This window comes from Triticum dicoccoides, chromosome 5B, assembly GCF_002162155.2.
Source record: "Triticum dicoccoides isolate Atlit2015 ecotype Zavitan chromosome 5B, WEW_v2.0, whole genome shotgun sequence".
NCBI lineage: Eukaryota > Viridiplantae > Streptophyta > Magnoliopsida > Poales > Poaceae > Triticum > Triticum dicoccoides.
The window spans coordinates 693,484,042-693,503,372 of NC_041389.1; the positions used below are offsets into that span (position 1 = coordinate 693,484,042).

General features: G+C 43.2%; 2 protein-coding genes across 2 annotated transcripts; one reads left to right on the forward strand and one right to left on the reverse strand.

The window, feature by feature from the left end:
• Positions 1–3,086: 3,086 nt before the first annotated feature.
• On the forward strand, positions 3,087–6,486 carry LOC119312693 (electron transfer flavoprotein subunit alpha, mitochondrial-like). The gene is made up of 8 exons (XM_037588444.1): positions 3,087–3,234; positions 3,965–4,147; positions 4,325–4,536; positions 4,716–4,876; positions 5,347–5,505; positions 5,626–5,678; positions 5,834–5,974; positions 6,073–6,486. The coding sequence occupies exons 1-8, from the start codon at positions 3,157–3,159 to the stop codon at positions 6,148–6,150; spliced, it is 1,065 nt and encodes a 354-aa protein (XP_037444341.1). The 5' UTR covers positions 3,087–3,156; the 3' UTR covers positions 6,151–6,486.
• Positions 6,487–6,636: 150 nt separating this feature from the next.
• LOC119312692 (DNA-directed RNA polymerase I subunit 1-like) lies at positions 6,637–19,253 on the reverse strand. The gene is made up of 20 exons (XM_037588443.1): positions 19,069–19,253; positions 18,815–18,974; positions 18,414–18,707; positions 17,641–17,817; positions 17,360–17,536; positions 17,131–17,284; positions 15,984–16,171; positions 15,284–15,547; positions 14,412–14,500; positions 14,194–14,341; positions 13,762–13,971; positions 13,261–13,668; positions 12,758–12,902; positions 10,824–11,029; positions 10,482–10,684; positions 10,044–10,242; positions 9,609–9,928; positions 9,340–9,480; positions 8,290–9,097; positions 6,637–7,619 (listed from the first exon to the last, which is right to left on the reverse strand). The coding sequence occupies exons 1-20, from the start codon at positions 19,092–19,094 to the stop codon at positions 6,963–6,965; spliced, it is 4,974 nt and encodes a 1,657-aa protein (XP_037444340.1). The 5' UTR covers positions 19,095–19,253; the 3' UTR covers positions 6,637–6,962.
• Between the last annotated feature and the right edge of the window lie 78 nt (positions 19,254–19,331).

Below are 19,331 nucleotides of genomic sequence, written 5' to 3' on the forward strand. Positions count from 1 at the left end.
TTGGAGTATCTTAGATATAGTATGTGAACATACTAAAAATAATAAAGTAGAGTATATACTACCACATGGTAGTATATGAGAAATGGGTGTAACTACACCCGGTAGTAGGATGCATTTTCCCTATATATATATATATATATATATATATATATATATATATGTGTGTGTGTGTGTGTGTGTGTGTGTGTGTGTGTGTGTGTGGTGGTTACACTTTACATAAAAGACACCCACATAAAAAGAAAGATGAAATTAGTCTTGGTTTCTTGCAAGAACCTTACAAAAATTTGTAAAAGTGAAATAGAATCTTCGTCTTCTCCTGGGCAAGGCAGGGCCGGCGACGTGGCTGGGCTAGGCAGGGTGGGCGGAGCGCACAGAGGGGCGAGGCAGGGAGGTCCGGCGGGGTCAACGCATCAGATCCAGCGGTGGCTGCTCGACCTCGACCGGATCCGCAGGGTCGCACACGCGACGGCAGGAGCTCGATCGGTGGTAGGGTCAACGACCTCGATGGCCAGCTCCTACAGATGGTGGAGGGACAGAGAGAACTTCGGGTCAGAGGGAAAGAAACGAGGAAAGGGAGAAGAGCTCGGGCCGTCCGGTGGGAGTGCGGGGTCGACGGGCGGTGGGCACGGACGGACGCTTCGACGATGAGGTGGTGACAGGAGGCCGCAACAGGTCGGCGCAGCGACGCCGCACCGGGTCGGCACAGTGAAGGCGACGGGCGATGCACTGGCCACGCCGAGGGCGACGGGGGTAGGGGCCGGCCGCGCCGGAGGCTACTGGAGGCGGGGTCGCCGCCTCTCCGCTCGCCAGTTGCCAGCGTCGGCCATGGATCGATGTGTGGGTGTGGTGTGTGGTGTGCGTGGACGGGTGGGGTGTGGGGTGTGGCTGTGGGTTAGTGAGTGGGCGGGGTTGTAGGCGTGGTAGTGCGTGTGTCAGGACGGGGTGGGTGGGGCTGCGAGATCGGTCAGCGTGGTGTGCTTCTTTATTTGCCGTCTGCGTTTTTTATACAGACGGCAAAGAGTGTATTTTGCTCATCTGCATTTTATATTACATATGGCAAAGTATTCTCTTTGTCATCTGTAATATAAAAGGCAGATTTGGTTTTACAGACGGCAAAGTTAGCTCTTTGCCGTCTGTGTTTTTTTGGGTACATGGCAAAGGCTATTTTGCCGTCAGTTTCGGCAGATGACGGCAAACCTTTTCTTTGTCGTCTGCCCAACGAAAGCTGACGGCAAAGACGGCACCTGACGGCAAATTAGTTGTTTACTGTAGTGAGAGTCATCTAGCTACTGCTATGGACCTATAGGTCTCGTGGGAACTACTCACACATCATCGGAAGGGCAGCAAGGTCGATGTAGAAGCCCTTCATGATCGATTCCTCCTCTGACAGAGTACTAAAAAGGCCTCCAGATGGGATCGCGGAAGAACAGAGGCTTGTGGCGGCGAAAGAATTATTTCGGGTCTCACTTTGGGGGTTTTGGAATAATTAGGAATTTATAGCGCTGGAATTAGGTCAGAAGGGGCCACGAGGGGCCCACAAGACATCAAGGCATGCCTACCCTCCCTCCCCATGGTGCACCCTGTTGTGTTTTGTCGTCTCCTTTTAGGTCTTCTCGTCCTCCCCGAAGCTTCTAGGGTCCCTCTGGTCCAGGAAAAAATTGTCAAAAACTTTCGTAACGTCTAGACTCCATTTGGTATGGATTTTCTATAAACCAAAAACAGGCAAAAAAAACAACAATTGTCACTGGCACTAAGTTAATAGATTAGTTCCCAAAAATGATATAAAATTACATATAAAGTATGTAATACTGATAATATAATAGCATGAAACAATCAAAAATTATAAATACGTCGGAGACGTATCAAGGCCTGGCCCCTCAATAGGTCCAGGACCGCCGCAGAGTCCATCTTCTTTAGCTTCCCACCTTGAAAATCCCAGAGAGGCGAATAGTCGTAACATTAGAGCAAATCTAGCGGAATTTTCGTATGGTTCGGATCACCATAATAAGCAGCAATATGGCGATTTTGGGCCAAAACACACTCCAGTCATGTGGCAAGTAGTTTAACTGATTACTACAATTTAACTAATTATTATTGTGTGTTATGAATGTAAGTCACATTGCGACCAAGTTTTCACCCCCATTTAGCAACGAAGCCGATGATTCTATTCCAGCTCAATGTGTTCGCCTGAAATTTTTTTGTGGGTGGGGGGGTGATCCAATGACAGTTGGGTCCTACTTGTGGGACGAATATGGAGCTCGAGTTATAGCGACTCTATGTTTGCGTCTTGGCTCTGCAGCATCCATATCCTTATAAAATGTGCTCCATACGTGATATGGAGGTTGCCCAGATAGCAGAGTTGCTCTTAGTTCGATACCATCCCTACAACTCTAAACATTGATTTCGTTTCCAGGATGATGAACCCAACCAATAGTAGGTAAGTTATGGTCGCATCAATTGTTTGATGAGCACTTGTACCGTCAAGACGGAATAACAAGAATGCTCTTATTGTGTCAAGCAGTAGCCCTACCAAGTGTGGATTACTCGTGCCTTAGTGTAAAACAAGTCGTATAGAAGGGAGAGATCCGCCTCTCTCAAGTTCACACTTGTCTGTGTCACATTTATACCGCAGAGGTGAACTCACTATTCTGAAATAATTGTAAGCATATGCCGTAGAGCCGAAATTAACAGATTAACATCGAAGGTGTTTGGTTGGCTCATCAAGGTGTTTGGTTGGGTTTATTTCCGGCTTTTGCAGCGAAGCTTATAAGCCAAAAAGAAAAAGGAAAAACAATCATTTATCTTGTTGAATTCATGAGCTCGCTCGGTGAGCTAGTAAAACCATTCAGAAATGGAAACACCACCGAATTCATCGATTGCATTTCATGTCAATGGAATCATGATCGAGTGTAAATAAAATGCATTTCGAGTTCACTGAGGCATACTCCCTCCGTGCCAAAATAGACGACTCGGATATGGAGGCTGACGTGGCAGTAAAATCTCGACCGCGATGCACACGTGCGCGAGTTGGTTAGTCCGTTGCTTGACGTCTCTCTCTACTCTTCTCTCTCTCCCCCGGCCGGGAGCACATCTCTACTCTGCTCACTGCATTGCGTTTCTCGTTCTCGGATAGAGAGAGGGAGGGAGAGCAGGGAGATGGCGGCGGCGTTGGTGGCGGGAGCAGCGCTCCGGCGGGGAAGAGCGGGCGCGGCCGAGATGACGCTGCGTAGGCTCGTGAGTCCCCTTACCCCCTTCCCCTTCTCCCCTCCCGACGCGCGCGTTCGATCCGATCCGATCCGATTCAGAGGTAGAGCCCCGGCCCCGTCAGAGAGCCGGCGACCAAGCCGATGACGGACGCACCGGTAGTGGTAGCCAGCCCGGCGACCGCGGCGAGGCGAGGGGATGGGAGGGGGCGAACCAACTCCGTCTCCCTCTCTCTCTGTCTGTCTGTCTTGGACAGTTTCAGTTCCATGACTGCTTGCTATCCGTCTACTCCGCTCCGGAGTAGCATGTGAATGCTATAAGTAAAGGAAGAAGAATTTGCGTCTTGATCTTGTAAAGATTTTCACACGCGAATGGAATTAGCAGAGTTCAGTGGTGGTACAATTCATTCCACTCCTTGGATTGGATTGGATTGGATTCAGGCTATTGCCTCACCTCACCTGTGCTAGCTAGGTTCAGGGTCCTATGAATTCATTTCCTCCGTATCCATCCTGTACATGCCTGCTACGGCCTCTTCCTAATGCTGCATTATGTGTCTGTATCGCCCGAGTGGAAGCTGGTATTTTTGAACCCCACCTTATGCCATTAGTTCTGCTGAATTATTGAGTTTCAGTCTTGCCTCCGCATCCATCATCACCTAAAAAGAAGTTGATTTGCCCTGGGTCTCCTGGAATCCTGGATCCATCCGCCGCCACAGTCCTCGACCCTCGCAGCTTGACTCTGCTCTTCTCCTGCTTGCTAGGTGAGCACACTGGTCGTGGCGGAGCATGAAGGCGGGCTCGTGAAGCCCTCGTCTCTGAGCGCATTGGCGGCTGCCGAGGCCATTGCCAAAGAGAACAAGGTGTCTCTTCTCCTCGGCGGATCCGGACCGACGCTGCACAAGGCTGCTGAGCATGCTGCGTCTAGCCACCCATTGGTCAATGAGGTATTGTTACTTACTCACTAGTCAGCTGGTATCTGTGTTTGCATAACTGCATCTTTCCTTTTATTTTGCCATGCTCTGCATCTCAGTTCTGACTTCTGCGAGGGTGAAGAGAACCTGGCGAGAAAGGAGGCACATGTTCATTTGTTTACCTGTCGTGTCGGCTCTCTTGCGTTGCAGGTTCTTGTCGCAGATTCGAACGTATTTGCACATCCTTTAGCCGAGCCTTGGGCTGAGCTGCTCCGCTCCGTGCAGCAGAAAGGGGGATACTCTCATGTTATAGCCTCTTCGACATCGTTCGGGAAGAATTTGCTTCCGCGCGCCGCGGCTCTTCTAGATGTCTCCCCTGTCACGGACGTCACTGCAATCTCTGAGCCCGGGGTCTTTGTGAGGTACGATAGTCCACTCCACTGTTTTGTATCGTTTTATCAGTAGTGATTCATCAACAATACAAGATGGACAGCAACCTTTGCTTTTATTCGTAGGGCAATCATCATATGCCTTGATGTTTTAGCATAGCCAACCCGATGAGATATATCATATCTTGATTAATACATGCTCTTTTCTTAAGGCCAATCTATGCTGGAAATGCACTCTGCACTGTACGATATACTGGGGAGTCTCCTTGTATGATGAGTATTAGATCAACTTCATTTTCTCCAGCTACCGAGTCTATGTCAGAAACTAAAGTTGCACCTATAACCCAGGTTGATCTCTCTTTCCTCAGTGAAGGTTTGTATAGTTTCCTCACCATATTCCTTTATTATCAACACCCTTTTATGACTTACAGGGTTGTTGTTGTTAATTCTGCATTACCTTTCTTGGACCTTGGATCTATTAAGACAATATTCTGACTCCTGCAATAAAAAGTTCAAATTCTGATTTGAATAATATTACTACATTTCCATTTCCAAGCGCTTCTTATGGTTTACAGTCCATAGTTCAGTCTTGAGCAGGCGCTCATGCTTGGGTGTGTGGGTGGTAGTGTCACTGCCGTGTGCGTGCATCTGTGGGTTGTATTTAGTGTTACAAAACATGCTTTTACGGATCTATAAATCATGCCACGTACTCCCTCCGTTCCGAATTACTTGTCACAGAAATGGATGTATCTAGAACTAAAAAATGTCTAGATACATCCATTTCTACGACAAGTAATTCCGAACGGAGGGAGTATTTGTTAAACTCTTTCCTTCGGTGTGCAGGAAGCTCAAGGAAATCTTCATGGGTGAATCTTACATCCCAAGATACAGAACGGCCAGATCTTGCAAATGCACGCGTGGTAGTCACTGGAGGCAGAGGTTTGAAGAGCGCCGAGAATTTCAAATTGTTGGAGCAGCTGGCAGAGAAACTTGGCGCCGCAGGTTTGCACTTTTACTTGATTATCCATTTAACCTAGGTGGTACTGAACCTGTGAAGGCCAGGCCTTGTGTAAAATCCATTCCTGTGCACGCGGTTTTACATATATTTTTTCCCTTGTGTAGTGGGTGCGACCAGAGCTGCCGTAGATGCAGGATATGTGCCAAATGAACTTCAAGTAAGCTCCTCAAGTCTATCAGAGTGGCATAACCAAATACTAGCAACTAAATGATTCATGTTCTGATCCTGTCCCTAGCTCATGTACTCGGTATACAATCCCTCCGGGTCGGTTACCGTTTGATGTATCATCTTAACGCCCTGATTTCTCCTCAGGTTGGGCAGACCGGGAAGATTGTTGCGCCTGAGCTCTACATTGCTTTCGGAGTTTCAGGGGCGATACAACACTTGGCGGGGATGAGAGATTCCAAGTACATCGTGGCGGTCAACAAAGACGCGGACGCCCCAATCTTTCAGGTTCAACAACGCTCCCCGCAGACTGAGCTTGAAGCATCGAACCCCAAATTTCGACCGCTGTTATTGAGCCCGCCCCGTTTTTTGTTTTTGCTGCCCAGGTCGCAGATTACGGGATCGTAGGCGATCTGTTCCAGGTTCTCGAGGAGCTCCTGGAGAAGATCCCAGACAAGAAATAAGTGTCAGGCGCGTGTCAATAATCCATGATGCTCCTCGTCAATACGCTGAAGGACGTTCACTGGAGAATTCGGAACATGTCATTGTTGTATGGTTGGCCTGTTAATAAGCACCTTGCTGGATAGGGGTGCAAGCATAAGTGGAGAGGAGTGTGTTCACAGTTGACATTTTAAAAAACTCGTGTCCCCACTTTGTACATATATGCACCAGGATGATTGGCTGCAACATATTTGATGTTCTTCTACCGGTAGGCAGTCGCATGCCCAGAGATGAAGGCAAATTTTGAATGCGTGCGACGGGGCCGGGGAATAATAACGAAGTTGTGGTTAATCCAGCTATTGGTACAGCATTTGACTCGCTACAAGAGGCTTTCTATTCCTACTAGTACAAATTTTATTCATGGGAGCCTAGCTTTGGAATCAGATATGCAAAGAGCAGGCAGAATGTGTTCCGAAAGAAATGCATGCGGGAGATTGTTTGTGGCTGTGTGGTACATTAACACGCATCTCGCTGTGCACCCAAAACTGGGTGATCTGAGCATATACATGGTAGAAAGTTAAGGTAACTGCAATGCAACAGATGCATCCATCGCACCAAACAGATAGAAAGTTAAGCTACATGACTAGTAAAGCAGATACAAACAGCAACCGAGAATTACAACGCTTCCCTCGTAGCAAGCACAAAAATGTTATTCACATGACTAGTTCCATCAAAACACACGAGTGATGGCTGGACACACGGCAACCGATTCTTGGACCAAAACTGGGTGATCTGAGCACCAGCCATGCCAAAAGAAGGTCCGAATAGGGCGCTCCTACATCACCGCCCGCTCCTCCAGGGTGATATTCTGCATCAGCCCAAAGGCACCGGTCCCGGTCTTGGCCGGTTTCCCCAGGGACACGGTCGCCGAAGGGCCCGTGAGCTTGTCCACCTCCCCATGGTAGGCCGCCTCCATGATGAACCTCGTGGCCTGCTCGAAGCTCATCTTGCCAAACGGCGACGTGCAGAACCGGGCCATCCCGAGGCTGTTCATCGGTCGGTAGGAGCCTCCTGAGGTCATGAAATCAGCAGCCAGGCTCAGGTGCCTCGGGTCTACCTTGATGCCAAAGGGCTCAAACACGGCCTTCACCTCGTTAATGATGGTGGCCCTTGCAGCCTCTACCCCGTATGTATTCAAGATGGCATGTATGTCGTTAGATGTAAGCTTGTGGATGTCCAGGTAGTCCTGCAGATCCCAGAATACCTCAAAGTCCACTCCTGATGTTTGCAGTTTATTTTTATTAGTGGAATCGTTCTTCTTCTCTTCTTCTTGAGAGGAATCATCTTTCTTCTTCTTTTTAGTGGTGGAATCGCCTTTCTTCTTTTTAGTGGTGGAATCGCCTTTCTCCTCCGGCCAAACAACTGTGCATTCACTGATGCTTTTGTTATGGGATGCACTGACAAATAGGGACTTCAATGTCTTCTGGGCAATCTGTCAAGGCAAATTAAAATGCATCTTCTATCAGAATTTCTTTTGCTATATGCAACCCAAGCTTGTATGGGTTCAAAAGAGTGAACTTAAAAACACCCTATTGTGGGATTATTAAATCAAGAGCCGCGCAGATCCATACATAGAGCAGGGAACAGCTTTTTTCTTCTCAAATATTGGTTGGAGTTTCCTATAAACCATCTAAATCCAAACAACATAAACATGATCTTAGCCAATATTAGTTCCCCTAGAAATCCTACAGTTTCCCTTATTACAAAACAAATGCATGTATCAGCTCTAAGACGCATAAATAAATTACTGCTATGTCATTACTCACTAAAATAATGTATGACTAAATTTACATGGTGGCAGCAACAGGTGCTTGTCGTGACACAACTGAATAGCGTGAGAAAATTTCAGACCATACATACGGGCCCAAGCATTTCAATGGCAAAAGGGATACAAGTTCCCCGTAGATCCATAGTACAGTCAAATCAACACATGAACTATTTACTATTTTTTAGTTATTATGTCATACTCCCTCCGTCCCAAAAAGCTTGTCGCTCAAATGGATGTATCTAGGCTTTTTGGGACGGAGGGAGTATTCAATTACTACCATCTGAAAGGAAAGGAAAGGAAGGCAAAATATAGTGTTCTGTTTACGATGAGGTACCTGGGATAGTAAAATATGTGGTTCCTTGTGCAAGATGTAGTGAACCTCAAATTTTAAATCTGTGCTTTCAACATGAACAGTCAGCTTTAGCTTCTTGCTGCGTTTCTGGGTTATTTGTTCCTGCTTCTGCTCCTCCAAGTTTTCCACGGTTTCCTTTTTTCCTTTCTTTAGTTTACCAGCTGCAAGCCTACTTTCCAATTTCGCTGTCTTGTTACTGGAATCTGACAAATGCCCTTCATCATTCTCTTCTGATTCTTCACCAGACTCAGCCGGACCATCCTCATTATCGAGTTCATATTTTGTCTCTTCTTCAGGGTCACTGTTCATACCATCTTCCTCTCCAATATCATCATCATACTCCATCTCATCATTCTCTTGTCGTTTCCTCTTTTCTGCATCAGCTCCCAAGTCATCGTCATTTCCATCGTCGCCATCACTCGCACCAGATTCTTCACCATCAATAGGTCTGCTTTCGAATTCTTCAGGACCATCTGATGGTGAGGTCTCAGTGTCCTTTACCCTAGTTTCCTGGATTCCACTAACTTTGTGTAGAAAATTTACGTGTTTTTCAATTGCATATTCCATTGCATCAACAAACACAGTTCTCAAGGCTGTTTGACACTCATCAACTGTAAGTTCTGACTCAGGAGGGTAACACTCTGGTGAGAATAGTTTTAGCTGCAACTTGTAGAGACTCGAAATATGCCCATTACTGTTGTGAAAAGGAATTGTGCATACTTCCATTCCCTCCACGATATCAGCCAACCTAATGCCCCTTAATTTTGTTTCCAGACGTTTAGCTTCATCCCTACATGTCCATATGTAGAAAGAGTTAGGGCAAGTATCTTGCTAGTTCATATGAAATTTTCTTTTAGCTTTATACTGGAAAGTGGAATTAGTGCATGTATCTTGCTAATACGGTGAAAAAACTGAGTACAGTTTCATAGGGTTTCTTTTTTACTTCTAATACAGGAGAGTTTGATATAACATCATGGATAGAAATTAAACTAATTATGAAGCAACTTCGAAATAAAGCAAAAAAATACTAACCTGGGGATATCTTCACGCAGAGGGCACACCATAACAGGCGTACTAATGTTAGCTGATGCTTTCATTAGGATTTCTTGTATCCGAGGCATCCCAAGTGTAACATTCATGTCACCTCTTCCAGCAAGATGAAAGGTGTTGAGCCTGCAGGAATGACAAAAAGTATACATGAATATACCCTGAAACAAATAAAGAAATGGAGTCGATATAGAACTATATAAGTAACAGAAATAATATAGTTCATACAAACAGATGTACAGAAATGCTCTTACGTCATCTGTGTTGAAGGTTCTCCCAAGGACTGAGCAAGGATCACACCAACAGCTTCACCAGGATCGACAAGACTAGCCATGTATTTGACTTTCAGTAACTTCGTTAGTTCCTCCTCCTCTATGCGATACCGGCAGCGACACTCTTTAAACTTAAGCTTTTTAAGGCAGGGACACTGATTTCTAAGAAAGTCCGTTGCACGGTTGGTGAGTCCTTCAGGCAGTTTAGTAATGTGTTTGGGCTTTAATAGAAGGGGATCACGACTGTAGATCTCAAGCTCGTCACTGTACCTCTCAAGCCTGTGAAACACGGCTGTTCTATTCTGTAATTTTGAACAAATTGCAAACAATTATGAGTCCGATGAAACAAATGCATAGAGCAAGGTGTACTATAGAAATCTTTGGTTAGTTTTATAATTGGGAACTTGAATGTCTTACATTTCGTAGTTCTTCAAAGTTATTGAGAAAGCTACTTTTATGGACATCAACGCCATCTTCTCCGTAGCAGAATTGTATGATTGATCCATCAACATTACGCACAGTGTGATCGTACGAAACAAACAATGATTCAAGACTTTTGATAAGACAACGCTGAAGATATCCACTACGAGATGTTTTGACAGCTGTGTCAATCAACCTGCGAGGAACGAACACAAGCTAAACATCATAACAACAAAAGCCACTTTAGATGTAATGATGGATGGCTCTAAGGAGATAATATATCTAATTATAATGGTGAGATGAGATTGGCAATTGAGGATATGAAAATATCACTGTTATATGTGAGATATTTTCTTTTCCACTAAGGGAATATAATTCTCGCGATGCTTAAAAAGGTAGCTTCTTAAGTATTAGAAGGAGTAAAGAAAAGTTTACCCATTTCTGCCAGCCATACAATGGAAATAGTACTCTTGAGGGCGGAGACCAGTTAAAAATCTGTCACTGACGAAACCACCAGCTCTTGTATTAGTATCCCATGGCGGAAAGCATGGTAATGACTTCCCAGATGACATTCGTGGAACACGCGCTCCTTCTAAATCTTGTGAGCCTAACAATGATGAGATTTGTGTCATGTTAACCTAGCAAAACAAATGAAGTGCAGGATGTTAGGGCAAGTAGGTAAAGTAAGTTGCTTTTCCAATTTGGAACTGTATCTGCATGGAACAATTCATATATTTCTAGTTCAACATTGTTCTGCCCCTACTAAAAGAAACTTACATCGCTACCCTTTGCTCCAGTTGCAGTCATAAGAGTGAGACAATTTCTAGGAAAGGGCTTTTGTAGACCATATGGAAACATGGTTTTATTGACTTTAGTTGTTAACTCATTTAGTACACTTAAAATCTTTTTATCCAACGCGACATTCGCGGGTTCTCCTATTCTCCGTACAACCTTTTCGACATCCATTTGCAATTTCACTTGATCTGCATAAAGCATAAAAATAGTGAATGAGACAAGGTAGCAACTCCAATTTATAGAGTACAAACAGAAAGGCTTATTAGCTAAACAGGTAGCCCATCCCATGAATACTATAGATGGAAAACAGGCTATTAGGATTATGGAAGTATCTTACAATTATACAATCTTACCGGAGGAAAATGATACAGAAGTTCCACGATATAATTCATAAAATCACTAGTATCATGAGAAATACTCCCTCCGTTCCAAAATAGATGACCCAACTTTATACTAACTTTAGTACAAACTTGAGTCATCTATTTTGGAACGGAGGGAGTATATGATTATATGTGATCCCACATTTGTGATAAAAATGGGAATCGTCTCGCGAAAGTGGCCTGCCCAGATTAGATAAGTGTCTACAGATCAAAGAAACTTATAAATTGACATATACCTTGTTGCTTGACGGATGTGGTACGTGGGCTGCGGATGAGAAGGGTCTAAAGTCATAGCTTGCTGGGTTATCCATGAGATGGGCTCTCTTGATCATGGGTGTATCATGGGCTATGATTTGTAAATGGTAGCGCATGTAAAATAACACATGCTTTACGATCATCATTAGAATTATATATCTAGCATATATAATGTCTTCCAAACAGTTATGTAGATAATCCATAAGAATTATATTTCTAGTGTATAAATTTATTGTATTTAAAAAGAAAATCGCCATGAACTATGGTCTGATCCTACGATCTGATATTGTCAAAAGAAAAAGATGCTTCCTTACCTAGTATCCCGATACTGACAACATTGGTTATTAGGCACATAATCACATGAGCACGTTAGGGAAGTGTTTTTGTATTAAACAATGGGACCATTTTAATTGGAAAAGAGATAAAATTTGTGCCTTGTGGTACAAATCGAGTCATCCTAAACTAGCGTGCAATCCTATTTTCTCAAGCCATAAATAAAACATAAGTTTTTATGCGTCAGGGCCTCTCTTCCACAACAAGGATGTGAGCCCTGCCACCAGTGACGTATCATCCAGTATCCGGACCATTGTCCAACCCCAACCAGCCTGTTGTGAATCAAGCACACATCAGCTGCATTTAGTGAAGTTACAATTTCCTAAAATGTGAATCATCACAAGTAAAAAATTCGATGTTGAAATAGTTATGCATTGCGATCACTAACCAAAAGTGGCAATAGCAAGCAGATGGATCTAGGATTTTCTTTATATACTGGTCAAACTGCTGCAAAGGAACAAGAAATATTTTTGTAACACTCCAATTATTCAGTAAGTCTTCCAAAGTGTTTTGGGGCCAAGCCTGGCGATTAGGCAGGTATGATGTCGGAGACTACCTAGGTGGCCCTCATGCTGACTTTTGGAACACTGTTCACAGACTGACAAGGTTCTGCTTTTCAGGAGTATAAGAACATCTTAAGAGAAGGGCAGTAATTCTTGGAGGAATTGCTGCTTTGTTAGTTAGCTAAGTTTGAGTCTCTGCTCTTGTACCCATATTCGATGTTTTCGTGTTTTCTTCTGCATCTTAGGAAAATGGGATGATTTGGGTCCTTTAGACCTGTGAATTATTTTCTTCACTTCCTTCCCTTAGACCCTTAAACAATCAAACCTATTTTTCTCACCAAACAATGGGATTGAGGATAGCATCTCTGTGAGAGAAAATCAAGTGCATGTAAATTGTTATTGCTAGAGCACAAGATAATTGCTGTAAAGATAGTATTGAACAAACCTTTAATATCACCATCTCCAGTGCATATAAATTCCCTATGGGCTAGTTTACTGTGTTCCTCACTTCCTGCCAGAATTTCCGTCCTCTGCTTATCTGACTCTTGGGATAGTAAAAGATCATCTATTCCACAAGTAAATCCATGAAACTGCAAGAATTTAGTTTACCTTAGACCAACATTAGAATTTAATTTATCTTAGACCAACAGTTACATAATCACAACTAAAAAATAGAGCGAAGAAACAAGACAAAAACCTATTGAGAGTGGGCCAAAACCAAAGGGAAACTAAATACATGACAATAGAACAGCTACGAACAAAAACCTGTTGACAGTGGGCCACAAGCAAAGATGAGGAACAGCAAATGGCCTAACAGCAGGAAAGATGAGGAACTGCAAACGGCGTTCACTAGAGAATTTAATTGGTACAACTGTTTTAGTTGCACCAAGCCACCAATACACCTAGAGCTACTCTCTAGATAAGTAAAAAAAAAGTTTTGATGGTTACCTGCAAGAACAATGTAAACAAGCGGCTGAATATCGAGAGCAATCTTCCAGCTATATCTGCGCCATAGAGTTCATGAACTGTATGAACTATCCCATGGTTCCCGAACTGCTTCTTATCTATCATGCCTGTTAGGAGCTGATTATCATGAATACGTAAAACTTGTTCTTCAGGAGCTCTAGCCGTTTCTTTTTGTTCTTCAGGAGATTCTTGTTCTTGAGCACTAGCCTTTTCATTTTTCTTCTTTTTTGAGGAAACAGCTTTTTCTTTTTGCTTCTTTTCTGAGGAAATAGTCTTATCTTCATCATCGCATTTTTTAGGTGTTAGATACTGTACTGGAATCTTCCCTTCCATCTCCACAGTAAATGGTGGGTGACCTTTTGTTAAATGGTTCAAGATGGTTGTTATGACCTGTAGAAAAAATAAAAACTTATACAGCTGAATTCCAAACAATGTTAAGATCAAGCCAACAGTGAAGCAAGTTTCTTTGTGCAAACATCTTGCCTGTTTTCCCGTCCACAGCTGCTTTGGCTTCAAAATAGCTGGACTAAGAAGTTCCAGTGTATCATCATCATTTGTAATAGATACCCTTTTGCCAGATTGACAAGGACTTCGAGCTGAGGACACACAAGACCCATAGACAAGCTGACTATATTCCTCACGGCTTAAGAGAGTGCCCACTCTTGTGAGAAGAACGGCACCAACTATGTGGTCCTGCAAAAATAAAGAAATAGCTGTTATTGCTTATTAACATCACAAGCATGGCGAGTTTGCTAGATAGAACAGAAGGATGTAGCAACTGACTATACAACAGTTGAGATGCCTGTTGAACAGTTGATATGACTAATACACCAGTGGATATGACAATACTAAGTACTTCATGGTGAAAGCGTGCAGAAGAACAAAATTGCAAAATCTGTATGTACATAGTATTACCTGAATGAGACCTCTGACAGCCTCCCCACTCCTTGGACCAATGTACTGCTTATTTGCATCAACGATGTTGATGGCTTCAGCGCGAGATATTTCATCTTGCGGGAAGTGCACATTCATTTCGTCCCCATCAAAATCAGCATTGTATGTGCTAAAAATAAACACAATTATTAAATCATTTGATGCAAGCAAATGAAAATAGCAGGGGCATATCAAAATACCTGCAATTGGCATAGTGCATTCGAATTGTCTTCTCTCCAGCCAACACACGAACAACATGGGCCATCATGCTGGGCTTGTGAAGAGTAGGCTTCAAATCACAAGCAGAGAGGGATTAGGGATGTAGACTAACAGTTCACTGTATCTACAAAAGCTAAGTGTTAATGCCGTCACAAAAATCCTAAAGCAGTATGATTGGCAGCAGAGTGTTGAGTGGCTGCAACTCCAGCCAAAAGTTCACTATTAGATTGTGATGCTCATGTTTTGACTTTATAGTGAAACACCTCCTGAAACTGGCAATGCCAAAATTATGAAGTTGGCCTGATAAGTAGGGCTACAAGTCATGGGCCTCATGCCGTATGCATAACTGCAGTTGATCATGGCATTTACCATCGTCTTAACATTCAAACGAAACCATGAGATGAAAAAAATGTTTTGCATGTACCTCAATAGGCCCAATATAGATTTGTATGTTGAGCTCTGTGTAAATAAAAGAATGAAGAAATTAACGCATCAAAAAAACGTGCCTGTGGTGCCCGCCCGCACCTAATAATTACATAATGCTCCCTCTGTTCCAGGTTTGTCTTAAGTCAAACATCTTTTAAGTTTGACCAAGTATATATAGAAAAATATGACAAACCTAGAACTCCGTATTTTGGATCGGAGGGAGTACATCTTTACAACAATGTTGCAAATAAATTATAAATATGTGTATTTGTGTGGAAAAGGTTGCATAGAAGAAGTAATAACAACATTCAAAAACCCACATTGCTAAAACAACACCGAAATGAGATTGAAGAATGTTTTTCCTTTGTTTTCAACTATTGCTGCTGAAGAAAACGGAATGTTAAGCATACTAGCAAAATATTTATACCTGTCTGTTGACCAGTACAATGTCACCATCTTGAATATGTCGATATACAACTTTGCTTTCAAATTCACATTTAGGGTCCTTCCCTGGTTGAGAAATTGATCCTTTAGAAGCAGCCAACATCTTAGCAATGCCACAACGTTTGGTACGGTCATCCTGTAATTTATACGTTTGCTTGTTAACCTTCAAGTGTGTCGCACCAGGATGAATTTCCGAGCCATTACTTATAGCTCCTTGTAGCTTTTTGGCATTCCAGGGCGTCACTTTCTGCGCATGAAAAAAAATCATGATGAATCCTGTAAATTACATACAAAACAAAAGAACAGCTTGGATACAGGTTAACATATCTACAAAAAGGGAAACATCTTCTGTATAATGGTGTGTTCTCTCTCTTCCCCGCATCGTCCAAAAAGGTGGACGCAACTGCTAACTCAACAATAACAAGTACCTATTTAATAACTAGCAACCAATCCAACTTCCATGTTCAAATTTCAAGAATAAAGGATACATCCTAGTCAGGAGTCATGCGCTTTATTGGATAGGGTAACACTAGTAAGATAGCATGCAAGAATCTACAGCCATGAAAAAAAGGCTGGTGGATATTTCAAGTATGTTCAGAGCACAATCATAAACATAACCATAGAAATTTTAATTATATGCCAATACAGAAGAAGAAAATGCAGGTCAGCCATGAAGAAAGTACCTCAGGGTAAGTCAGCTTTAAAGCAGCAGCAGGAGGAATCCCAATTTCGTTAACAGCTAAAAAGGGATCCGGAGATATAACCGTACGGCAGGAATGATTAACTCTCTTGCCCATTATTTTCTGTCGAACAATCCCAGTTTTCTTATCCACCAATTGTCGGACACCATGACCATCTTTCCCGCTTTTTCCTGCCATCAGCATAAACATTTCACAAGAGTTGGGACTTCTTAGTGGAGGAAGAGAAAATGGGCATGATGTATAAATGCATGTAAGACCAAGCCCGTTAGCACAGGTAATGCTCTAGTAAACATAGGACTTCTATTAAAAACAATCATAGACACCATCAACGACAACAAATATATCCGCATGTGCATCATAATTCCTTGAACGCAAGCACAAACAAATTTCTGAGCATTTCCTAAGTTGATACGCCCTCTGTTTTAAAATACAAGGTGTGTTAGTTTTCTGAAAAGTCGGCTTCTCTTATGTTTGACCAAGCTTATTGAGAAAAATATCTACATCTACAATACCAAATCAGTATCATTGGATTCATCGTGTAATCTATTAAATTTATTTGGTATTATAGGTGTTAATATATTTTTACTATAACTTTGTCGAACATAAAAAGGTTTGACTTTTAGAAGAAATTAGTACACACTACATTTTGGAAGGGAGGGAGTAATTCATAACAATGCAGCCAAATAAGCATGGGCTATGCATTCACGTTAATCACCACCCATAAAAAGGGCGCATAATAATTCAATTGTATTTGATGCTACAAAATTCCTGTTCTGAACTAATATATATAACCATGAAACTGAGGTGATCTAATTGAGAATAGAGGCAAGAAACTCCAAGGCAGAAAGAACTCAAACAAATTATTGGAGCATAATCTGATTAGGTTGAAATTGTTGAAGCAAGAAGCAACCCAATCCATATTATCATGAATTGCCATATATGACCGCATCTAAACAACTGAGAACAAACTGGTAACAGCTTAGCCATGTATAGCATTCCAAAACTTGATTCAACCAGTTATCTAAGTAGAGGAATCCAGATATACATGTTTGCATCTTTTTTAGTTTTTGCTGAGTGTCAGAACAAAAAGGGATGATCTAACTCACTAAAGGAAAGAATGCATACTAACCAAGGCCTTTACTACTATCGTAAAATAAATTTACACTTGTTTGCAGATCTCTCCATCTTGTAAGAATATCCATGTGATTAGGATTGTCATGCTGTAGCGCAAGATTGGCCTCTTGCACTTTACTTAGCATAACATTTTGTGGATGTTCCATAATCTATACCCAAACAAATTAGCATGATTAGTTTAGAAGAAGACTCGGTGAATTAGTACAACTATATGGTCTACTTACTCCAAGGCTAGAGCTAGTTGAGGGACGGAATCTATTTGGTGGCACAAGCATACTCTTCAAGAAAAACATCTCATGGCCCCTCCTCTTTTCTGATACACATAAATTCTGCTGAAAGTCGCATAGTAACATGCAGAACCTGGCTTCCTTTTCCCACAGGTCTTTGAGAATAGATTCAACCTGACGAAGTTCAAAAAGAAAGAACTCAGTCATGTGCTGCCTGAAGAACATGCACAAGGCATCTCAATGTGACTTCAAAACCAAAAAGGAAACGAAAATGCAACCTCCGTAGTCAAGAGAGGTCTATCATCAGAAAGGTCTTTTGTTTGATTGCTTGATGCTTTAACTCTATCATCCGTAAGACCAGAAACACCAGTTCCATTTGGGTTGGAAATATGGCCATCTCCTTCAAGATTATAATCAGTGATTGCTTTTCTTCTTACAGCAGAACCATCTGTACCCTGCAAATCACGTACAATAAGGACCTATGATGCAAGAAAATGCTATACACATAAAGACTGTGAGATGATGACATCAAGGATTAAATCACACATGCAAAACATGAAGTAGAGGTGGGCAGTAATAGTGTTGATCAAGGCACCATGAAACCTAGAGATCACAATGTATGGCCTCCAAGATGATAAAACAAGTGCAAGGATATATAGAACCCCAACAAGAGTAGCTAGTAACAAGCAAAGTTGAAGAATGTTAAGAGTAAGAGAAAAGGCACAACTACAAAATTATGTCTAGCTTTCATTGGTTAAATCAGACTTTTTCTCGCCTTTTCTATTTACTTTTGTATTCCTTTTGGTTGGTTCTTGTTGGGTTTCATCTGGTGAACAGGAGGAACAATAGCAATATACAGAGCCGCAGTTCTTACGAAAATTTGGCCTGTCCTCTGTCCTAATGTGCCTAACGTTATTAGTTGTATATATAGAAGGTAGGTAAGTACACCTAGTTTACTCGGGAACATTGAAATTCAACATATTTTAAGCAGAAGCAGGATGAAGTAGGTCCGGGTTTTCAGACAATGACAGTGATACAGCTCTAAACATACCTGAATGGTGAGCCAACCATATATCTGGCATTTGATGGGCGGGTTCTTCATGCCGCAGTTTGCACACTTGTTCACCCGCTTTTTCATCAGCTTGGAGAAGATAGAATGGGCCTCTTTCAACTGGATGGATGTCCAGGTTTTGTTCATTCGGTCAGAAGGGGACGCCGGTTTATCAACCGAACCGTCCTCGTCCATTTCGACGCTTTCCTCCAAAACAGCGGAATCTTGCAAGTTCTTGGCCTGCACAACATCGCCCCTCGCCAGCAGCTCAAGCTCGCGGGCGTACCTGTCAACCTGACAACCAACGGCCCGAAATCATACATACAATGAATCCATGGAAGGGGAATTGTTGTCACATCCCCACTGCGGAGGATGGATGGATGGGTAACGAGAGGCGTTACCAGCTGGGCGCTGAGGCGGAACTTGCGGCAGGTGAAGCAGGTGGAGCGGAGGAGGTCCCGGAGGGTGTCGAAGAGCAGCGGGTTGAAGAGCGGCTTGGAGAGCTCGATGTGGCCGAAGTGGCCCGGGCAGTCGCCGGGCTGCTGCGCGCAGGTCTTGCAGCTGCTCCGAGTCGAATCATCCATCAATCTAGCCTAGTATACCATACAAGGATTGGGAAGCACCGCAAGGAGAAGAGAGGGCGGGGATTGCTTACGTGTCGTTGGCGTTGACGGGGCCCATGGCGGGGTCGAGCAGGCCGCCGGGCACGGGGCAGTTCTTGGCGTCGAGGCGCTCGGACCTGGTCAGCCGCTTGACGCTGAGCCGCCGGACCTCGTCGTCGGTGTAGAAGCCGAAGAGGATGGAGTCCACCTCCACCGACGTCGCCTGCTCCTGCTCCTGGTGAGGAAAGACAAACACACACGGACGGGGTTATTACGGCCTGAGAAATCGCCGGCGTGCGGCGGGGACGGAGGGGGG

What these genes read in the sequence shown, in the direction of transcription:
- LOC119312693 (XM_037588444.1), top strand. Translation starts at nt 3,157, where the DNA reads ATGGCGGCGGCGTTGGTGGCGGGAGCAGCGCTCCGGCGGGGAAGAGCG. An exon ending in TCTCTCTTTCCTCAGTGAAG is followed by an intron (nt 4,877 to 5,346) that starts GTTTGTATAGTT and finishes TTCGGTGTGCAG; the next exon opens with GAAGCTCAAGGAAATCTTCA. An exon ending in CGGACGCCCCAATCTTTCAG is followed by an intron (nt 5,975 to 6,072) that starts GTTCAACAACGC and finishes TTTGCTGCCCAG; the next exon opens with GTCGCAGATTACGGGATCGT.
- LOC119312692 (XM_037588443.1), bottom strand. Translation starts at nt 19,094, where the DNA reads ATGGGCCCCGTCAACGCCAACGACAC. An exon ending in ATGGTTGGCTCACCATTCAG is followed by an intron (nt 17,818 to 18,413) that starts GTATGTTTAGAG and finishes CGTGATTTGCAG; the next exon opens with GGTACAGATGGTTCTGCTGT. An exon ending in TGTTTACATTGTTCTTGCAG is followed by an intron (nt 12,903 to 13,260) that starts GTAACCATCAAA and finishes AAATTCTTGCAG; the next exon opens with TTTCATGGATTTACTTGTGG.